This window comes from Saccostrea cucullata, unplaced genomic scaffold (assembly GCF_032062105.1).
Source record: "Saccostrea cucullata isolate Sc308-1 unplaced genomic scaffold, CSIRO_AGI_Scuc_v1 ctg19076, whole genome shotgun sequence".
In the NCBI taxonomy this organism is placed as follows: Eukaryota; Metazoa; Mollusca; class Bivalvia; order Ostreida; family Ostreidae; genus Saccostrea; species Saccostrea cuccullata.
In genome coordinates, this window is record NW_026939605.1 from 1 (window position 1) to 9,367 (window position 9,367).

At 34.2% G+C, this 9,367-nt stretch overlaps 1 protein-coding gene and 1 long non-coding RNA gene across 2 annotated transcripts; both read right to left on the reverse strand.

The window, feature by feature from the left end:
• Nucleotides 1-309: 309 nt before the first annotated feature.
• On the reverse strand, nucleotides 310-692 carry LOC134253438 (uncharacterized). Its single transcript, XR_009989130.1, has 2 exons — nucleotides 555-692; nucleotides 310-375 (listed from the first exon to the last, which is right to left on the reverse strand). It is a non-coding gene; the product is annotated as an uncharacterized LOC134253438 (long non-coding RNA).
• Nucleotides 693-1,720: 1,028 nt separating this feature from the next.
• On the reverse strand, nucleotides 1,721-5,154 carry LOC134253437 (ribonuclease P protein subunit p38-like). The gene is made up of 5 exons (XM_062735959.1): nucleotides 5,027-5,154; nucleotides 4,160-4,210; nucleotides 3,511-3,807; nucleotides 2,702-2,921; nucleotides 1,721-2,224 (listed from the first exon to the last, which is right to left on the reverse strand). Exons 1-5 carry the CDS (start codon nucleotides 5,152-5,154, stop codon nucleotides 1,727-1,729), a joined length of 1,194 nt encoding a protein of 397 aa, XP_062591943.1. The 3' UTR covers nucleotides 1,721-1,726.
• Nucleotides 5,155-9,367: the final 4,213 nt, after the last annotated feature.

Genomic DNA, 9,367 nt, shown 5'->3' on the forward strand with positions numbered 1-9,367 from the left:
TCACTGCTTGGTATTTCAACTAACTTTGGAATAAGTTTGTGTAATTTTACATTCCAATGTTCGTATTTCTCAAAATGTTTATTATAGAACATTTCAAACTGTTCTTGGCCTTTACCTGTCATCGTCCTTTGTCTTGGTTCTCTATTAGACTCTTTATCCGAATCCATATAGTTTGGTTAGGTTATAGGTAAGCATAATGTCCTAGAGTCAATAGGCCGGTGTCAGGAATCACCATTTCTTACTATGCTGGCATGCAGCTAGTATAAACCACATATTTTCCACGATCGCAAATAACGAATAAACACACAATGACATTTAATGATGATGTATTCGAAATGGCATGATGACATGATGGTGGAACAATGATGGTAAGAACTGAAAACAAAGAAAAAATACGATATACAAAAACTATAAACACTGACGATACAAGTTACATGTCGCGAAACACATTACTGACAAAACTATGAGAAAAATTGATGCAAACACGACAAAACGAAAGTAAATACACCTGACAACACAAAAATATGTAAGAGTGACAATAATTAATTACTTACATGATGGTGAGACGAAAAAATGACCATGAATTGATGGACATGAAATGACGATGAAAATGAAAACGTGAAAAAATGGCGGATGACAATGTGAACAAAAAGAACCTGACAAAAACGGAAAACATATTTCCGGAATGGGGCACCACAAAGATAATTCAAAATCAGATTTAAAAACAACAATTACTTGTTTGTGAAACTACGCACCTAGCGACAACAAAGTTTGAAAAGGCTTTTTTTTTTATCATATAGGTCACATACAGTTAAGGTCACAAGATCATTGACCTTATTTAGTGTCATTTGAAAGAGACCAATTAATGGAGTAAGCAGACCAAATATGAAGTGAATTAGTCTCTATCTCTCACGGTTCAAAAGTTATGGCGAAGGTTAAAGTTGACAACAGACAGGCAATTAAAAAGATAGACAGACAGGACAAAACAATATACGTCCCCAATCTATTGAACAGGGGACATAATAATTATTACATTCAAAAATGTACCTCATTATACTTCCTGCTTTAAAAGTGGGAGAGTACATGTATATAGTGTTCGGGAAGTCCGTCCAACCGTCCGTTTGTGTGTTTGCTTTGTACGTCTGTCTGTTACGCATTAGGGTACCTATTTTTTATCCGCAACTCCTCTTATACCACTGAATGAAATTAAATGAGACTTTCACAGAATAGTGTGATTGTTCACCTCCTATTTTACTTTTTGATCCGACACTCACTTAGGATTTTGGATTTCCCACATCAAAACATGGACACTGCCATTCTATCTATAATATTGAAGGGTATCCATCTTTTTACTGCAACTCCTCCTGTAACCACTGAATAAAAAATTTAATGATACTTTCACAGTATGTTTGTTACATAGTTCAGTTGTGTGCCTCCCCTTTTAAATTTATATGCCCCCAGATCGAAAGATCCCAGGGGTATATTGTTTTTGTCCTGTCTCTCTGTCTGTTTTTCTGTCTGTCTGTTGTCAACTTTGTCTAAGCCCATAACTGTTAAGTGGATGGGGCTAAAGCTTTCATATTTCACAGGTGTATTTCTTATGATACTTTGGGTACCACCAAATTTAATCTCTTGACCTTGGAGTTTGACCTCCTTTTACCAAAAAAAAAAAAAAAAAAAAAAAAACACCACACTTTACTAAAAACATGAAGAATTCTAATCATTTTTAAGCATTGCTTTTATTCTTATTTCTCTTTCTCTTCTTTTTGACTTTTTTGTCATTTCCAAACACAGGCAGATACTCAGTTTCCTGATATTTCCTGTATTTAACCTGAGCATCATCTTCTTTATCACTTTTTCTCTTTTTACCAAAATCTGGTACAACATCCTTATTCACCTCACCAGAACTGGCTGAAAATGGAATAAAGTCTGCTCCAAAAGATGCTGCCCTCATCATGCTAAATGGACTGTCCTTTTTGTAAACATAGTAATGAGAGTAGTCAGGTTTTTCTTCCTCTTTTTGTGTATTTAGGGACTCCGAATCCTTGGTAATGTTTTCAGCCAATGGTTTGGCTTCTTCCTTCATATTATCTGTATGGAGGTCTGTGATTGGTTCATTTTTGACAGACTCACTTTCTATCCATGGCAGAGTTTGTATAGGTATAAGATTAGAAATAAAGTCCACGGTTCCATCCAATAATGAGGATTCCCCAGGCTGGTTTTTCTGAAATTAAAGTAATTTAAATTTGATCCTATATTTTCTTGAAGTAAAGAAATTAAACAAAGTTTTGAAATAAAACACATTTTAACTACAACATACCTCATGAAATAATAATACTACAGTTAAGAAATTAATTTGTTTGATCAATTATATGTGTAAAATATAATTATGTACATTTATTTTCTTCCTTTTTCAATATTGGCAGCATATTATACTTAATTTAATTCTGCAAAAATATTTTACAAAATGTGTAATAAATCTGATCAATCCATGGGCAGAAACTACATTCTGTACATAGATTTCTGAGATTGCTATTATGTGTATATATATGCCTTAAATATGCTGGGACAAATTTCTGCATAAAATTTGTGACTGCATACATAGTGTAAATTAATATTACACAAAAAGTTACTTTTACATTACTCAACAATGCATGGTCATATACTGTATAGTGAAATAACTGGATCATTTCATTAATACCTTGATGCCTAATGCCATCAGTGAAGAAATTTTCAAGATAGGGCACAGCGTGCTGCTCAAATTTGAAATGAGAGAGGCTGGGCAGTTCCTACTGGCAGCTAAACCAATCAGATGTTGTGTCAGCATATCAGGCTTGCATGACTGACAAGCAAGAACCAATCGCATTTGATCTCTCTCAAGGCCTTTAATAACTTCATTAATCCCAAAACAGAGCTTTGATCTACAATATATGTCATCATGGTTACCAGATCATTTTGAGTATAATCTTTTTATACTTTTGAAACATATCAAAATTAGTTCTCTAGTTCTCTATTTATTGCAGCCCGGAGGACCGGGCTGCTCTATAAATATATTAAGTTTAAGTCTTGGTTTATGGGGAGAAGTTATTCTGAATTAAAGGTTTTCTAAACATTAAAAAAATTGTTAATCAAATTTCTTTCATGAGATACACAATGCCGTTTTCACACATATTGAAGGGGTTTGATGACCAAGACTCATTTTCATTGTTACTTTATTTATTTCCCAGGCGACAATTTATGGTTACATCAATGTTTTCTTGTTTCAATAATTTGATAACCTTAGGAATTCTCAGAGCATTTAGCGATGTCAGAGATACTGTTTTTTCACAGCAATAAAATAACTGACTTTGATGAAATAATACTAGAAATAAAGGTCATTCTTGTCATGTAAACTATGAATTATGATTTATTTTTAAAAAAAAATAGTGCTGAAATATTACATTCCAGGATTTGTAAAATATGTCACACAAACACAGTACTCGAACAAAAACGAAGGTGATAAATGTTTACCTGTCTGACTTGATTTTACTTTCACAATCAGTTTTCTCCCTTGCCTGGACTGCTGTTGACAGTTCTGTCCCCTGATTGCTTTCTTTATCCTTGACATCCATAGTGCTTTTGATATCTTTCTCCAATGTCTTCTCCCCGTCCCTCCCCTGCCCTGGTGCCCCCTCCCCAGCACCCTCAGGGTCTTTTCCACCATCCCTCTTGTTTATAAGATTGCTTTTACGTTTTAGAATTCTCTGCTGCTGACTTAGTCTTCGTCTTTGTTCTCTTTCCTCTGCAATTCCTAATGGTTTTATGCAGCTGAAGTACGAACATGAAACTATAACTAGCAGGAACATATCGCAAAACATAATAACTAGTTTTTTCAGAATCTTCATAGAATATAGTAAAGTGAAACCTGTCTGATTCAACATTCACTAAGATATACTAGTAAATTTGGTGTCAGATAAATAAGATTAGATTTTATACAGGTTTTGGACTGTACAATTCAAACAACATAGAATACGGTAAATTGGGAATCAAAGTACCGGTAAATAAAACTTGAACGTCTTCATTTGAAATGATATAAAAAAGTTTATTTACTAATTTTCTAAATAACAGTATTTGTAAATACATGACAAAAAGGTAATGAATAAACATTTACATAACTTACTCTACTAGTTTCTGCAAAATCTGTTCTTGTGTTTCTGTTGCTAAACTTGGACTGAAAATATGTACAATGTTCTCTTTATAAATAATGAGACATCATATTGAGTCTTCATAGTTTGATTATTTTCTCTGTTCAAAAATACATGTGGAAAATTAAGAATATTATGAGACTCAAAAAAAAAAAATGCACACTACATCTTCAAGAGCTTACCAAAAATGTTGACAACTGTGATCATGTAGTTATTACTGAGGTTGTATCTTTTATCAAAATTTGTAATGAAATATGGACAAACAAACAGTAATGTCTTAAAGCCCAAAGTTTATTTAATATTAAAAATGCAGATTGGGAGCAGAGTAAACATGGACCTCCAAAAACATGAGGTGGGATTAGGAGCCATGGAGGAGTGAGCATCCCCTGTCGATTGGTCAATCTGCAGATAATTCAGTTTGTAAATAAAGGCAAAACAATTATATGTAGTATGTGAAATGTCAGTCATCAATTGACTTCATCTAAAGGTTGTATTTGCTGTCAACGTCATTGTATCAACCATACATTTGCGAAATGATGACTTCAAACGAGAGACCACTGGAGACTGTTGATACCCTTGCTTCATCAACTTGTATGGAAATTTAGCTTACCTCTTTTTATCAAACGCCAATAAGGAAATTATTCCATTTAAACAGGTGAATGCATGCATATTGCCTTGAGTTTTTTATGCAATTACTTAGCTCATGATTTTTTTTATGATTAGGCACCTAATTTATTTCACCCTTTTCCAGATTACAAACGCACGAGTTACTTTGTTGATTGATAACGATTTATTTTACATGATATAAAGGTTTGAAAGACATTATTCTAAGTTAATTTTACCTAGAACTTGTATAAGGACTACAAAGAACCATTTTCTTGGGCTTTTTCTTCTGCTGTTTTGCTCGAATTTGATTTTTCAACGAGCCCTGGACGTCTGAGACTGATAGCATGGCCATGGGGGCCGCCATCATGAATCTAAATCGCAGTCGTTCGTGCGCTTTGAAAGAGGAAATGGAAATATTATTTTCCAAAGCATCTTCGCGACGTTCTTATGTTTTGGTACAGTCTATTTCCCGCCACGTGAAAATGCCTCCGAGACGATCTTCCAGACAAATCAGTAAAGAAACCGATGATGAAGAGGGACAGAGCACACAGCAGCACAAAAAGAAAGAAAACAACCAGTGGATTTGTTTCATTAATAGTGAGAATCGTTATCAGTTTACTAAACGCTTCAAAACTGGTGCACATGGGGCTGCACAGCCTCTCTCGTATTTACTAATTTAGCTGTAACCTTTAACATCTATGAAATATATGAAGTTCTTTTAAAAATAATCTGATCAAACGCTTGTTTCGGGAACATCTAAATAGAAGAAATCTATCACTCAATGATTACTATGGAGGGATTTTAGTGCCGCAATCCTTGTTATTTTAGATATTTTTTAATTTTATTTCTTATTTTAATTTTAACTTCTTACTTTCCCAAATTCCAACCCTATTATCTAATACTGTAAGGGTCTAGAGAGAGCGCCTGGCGTCCAAACTAGCAATTGTGCCACTTAAGGGAGCAGAACAGTAGGGGTCAAAGGTAGTCGCAGATCTGTAGCTCTCCAAAAAAATAATTTGACAGACCGGAGAGTAACAGTGCCACCCATTGAAAAAATTGTATATTATTGTGCACAAAAAGTTGCGCTTGTGTATGGATTAATTCTTTTAAATTCTTACCTCAATTGCAAAAACTTTAGATTTAAAAAATTCCGTACTCTTCTATCAAGTTCTTTCGTAGTTGACATCTACATGAAGCACGTTGGGCAGAATGATCTTACAAACCAAAATGGCAGTATAAACAGACGACATTTTCGATGATCTCAATTTCAGGGCCAGGAGGGCTATAAACAACAATTATAAGGCATGTTTTGTTGTGGAAACAGTAAAAGATTCTACTAGGAATACACGGTTAGTAATATTTGAGATTATAGTTTTAAAAACATGTAGAAATAAATCGATAAGGCCATAATAAAAATATTCCTAGATTCTCATCCCTGCCCGCCCCGATTTTATACCCCCGCCTCGATTTTTTTTATTTCTGTAAAGACTGTTTTTCTACGTCTTAATTCTGATCGGGATCGATATTCATCTACCGTTCTACTTTCGTTTTAAATTCCGCCATAGTCGACATGATTTTGACAGCTAAAAAGATGGTAATTGCTGTAATACATGCGTATATATTTTAAACAAGGGTCATTGGTTGAAAAATATTGGTGATGATGTGAAGTAAGATATAATTGAACCTTTACTATGACTTTTATTCGGGTATTGTAAATAAAATTACACTGACTGACCAGGTCAATAAAAAATCTGCAAAACTGGAAAAATAAAAAATATAAAATAAAAGCCTCCCGCCCGCCTCGATTTTTGAAAAAATTCGGATGAGAATCTAGCAATTTATTTATTATGGCCTAAATAGCGCACTTTTTTGTGTGCAATAAATATACAGTTTTTTCAATGGGTGACACTGTAGCTTTTCGGTCTATCAAAATATTTTTCAGAGAGCTACAGTTCTGCAGCTAGGTCAAAGGCACCCCTGATGATTTCCGGTGTTAAAATGTGCCCAATTGACACTATTTCTAAACTTGGCACCTGATGCCCAGAAACGGTGTCAATTGGGCCCCTTTTGACACTGGAACCCATTAGGGACGCTCTTGTGCACTAGTGTTCATGCAGGGCTCACCTAAGTGGCACAATTCCTAGTTTGGGCACCTGGCCTGGGGGCCATAAAACTTAGACGAGCTCACTTTTGATCTCAGTCTCACTTTTACCAAAGGAATATATAGTGGAAAATTTAGACTGAGATCAAAATTTAGCTCCTCTAAATTTTATGGCCCCAAGGCCAGGCGCTGTTTTTAGACCCAAATAGTACAGCATACTAGGGGTAGTCTTAGCACCCTAGCCCCCAGAAATGGTGTCAGTGGGGCCCTTTTTGACACGAAAACCCATTAGGGACGCTCTTGGGTCATAGTGTTCTGGGTTCTTCAAAGTGGCACAATTCCTAGTTGGGGCGTCAGTTGCTCTTTTTTTTAGACCTCTATAGTATCACATTATATGGGTAAACTTGGCACCCAGGAATGATGTCAATTGAGCCTTTTTTGATACTGGATCCCATGAGAGGCACTCTTGCACCATAGTGTTTCTACATTGTATATATGTCCCAAGCTAACATCTCTATTTCAATGACAAAACATTCCCCTAGTCTGGATTGCATTGCATAATGTAAGTAGCTCTCCTGGGTCTGATGCTGTGAACATTGATTGCTTTGCCCTGGATTGTGACTGCTCCAATATTGGATGATATTGTACAATTCTGCCATGTGTGCTTTCTTTGACTTTTGTATAATCGTAGTTTTGTTACCAGTTTTGGGGGTTTCATAATAAAAACAAGTCAGTGCTAGGGTGTGGATCTAATGTTCTAAGGCCTAGAAAAAAAATGTTTGTTTCCGCTTTCCCGACCGACCCTAATTTATAGTGCCGACCCTAAAAAATTTTTTAATGCTTTTGTCCCATGAAGTGCAAGATTTCACCCAGGGAATTATAGTCTCCAACTTGGCAAGCTTTTCAAGACAAAAAGAAGTTTGAGTCACCTTTCTATTATAAGTTCAAATCGCAGAAATGCTTGAAAACACCATTTCTTTTGTTATTAATGTTACTTCTATACACGTTTTGATTAAGGAGGCTCATTACACCACTTTTTGATGACGTACTACACAAAAATATAAACCTCCATTGTGTCGACCGAATTGCTCAGGGGACGAGTTGTATAGCTACCTCTATAATATGACCCTGACCTTTGAAACGCTTTAAAAATAGATGAAACATGCGGTGTTGTAAACAGTGAAAACAAAGTAACGGATTCATTATGCATAAACCAAGAAGAATTGCTTTTAGGCAGAAACAAAAAAAAGCAACAGTCAAATCTTCGCCAAACAAGTAATGTCAATTTCATAGCCATGCATGCAGTGAACTCTATCAATCACTGACATGTATGTATGCAGGAAATTCGAGTTAAAATCTACAACCTTGTTGAAATTAAAATTTTATTTTATTGCGCTATTTACTGTGTTGGTGTTAATTAATATATTTGTTTTATTGTTTTAAATGTATACCCTTGCAATTTAAAGCTTTATTCTGAATTTTAGATGTAATGTCAAACGTTCCATAGTGTTTTGAGTCTTGGCTAATTAGGAAAGATAACTCTTAAATGTGGACTTTTTATACCAAATATTTTTTAAATTGGATTTTTCATTTCCTTTAAACTTTCTTCATTCAATTTGACACATGTAATTCATTAAAATACATTCCTTGTCTCTTCAGAACACATTTTTTAAATGTTTTATGCATAGATTAAAAAGATAATGACATTAATTGTTTTCTAGGAGAAAATTATTTTTCTAATAAAATTATTATTAGGTATTATGAGGTATTTTCACTGTGTGTACTTGTCTTAAGAAGATGCCCATCATTTGACACTGAAAGTTCTGAAATTCTGTGAATAATAAACCTGAAATAAAACATTTCACTAAAATAAAACAAAAATTAAAAAATTCTATAAAAAATATTTATGATATCAATACCCCCATCTGGATATTTGACATCTACATTATAAGTGGTGCTGTATTGAAATCTAAAATAAACTGTGGATGTAATGAGCCACCTTAAAGAAGTAAAAAAAAAATTGCCTACCTACCTACCCTATATTTTTTCAGCCTGAAAGGGGAAAAAAACATATTTTTTTTCTAGGCCTAATTGATTATTCAGAATATGGAGCATTGATTATTGGTCAAAAATAAGATTAAAAAATTGTTCAAATTATGACCCTTTTCCTGGGGTGACCACAGTTGCTGATCCTTAGTTTTATATAGGATGGTTGGCTAGACAGGACCGAATATCATAAATAGCCGCACGGGTTGGTACAAATTTCTGACAGCTTAATTAACTGAAATTTTTCTGTAAGTCGTTAAGGAGGAGATTAATTCTGTTTAGGGTTTGTGATTATGATATAAAAATATTTTTAAACTTATCAATATGATCCAAATTGTTGGGCTAAATTGCCATTAAAATGGATTAAAATAATTTTAGTGCTTAAAACAATTTACAACATGTAGATTTAATGTGTGTGTACTTAAAATAA

Excerpts from the sequence above, each read along its gene's own strand:
- LOC134253437 (XM_062735959.1), bottom strand. The coding sequence starts at position 5,154 with ATGGCGGCCCCCATGGCCATGCTATCAGTCTCAGACGTCCAGGGCTCG. Across the intron at positions 4,211-5,026 it reads AGTCCTTATACAAGTTCTAG|TCCAAGTTTAGCAACAGAAA; the intron begins GTAAAATTAACT and ends ACATATTTTCAG. Across the intron at positions 2,922-3,510 it reads AGTAAAATCAAGTCAGACAG|ATCAAAGCTCTGTTTTGGGA; the intron begins GTAAACATTTAT and ends CATATATTGTAG.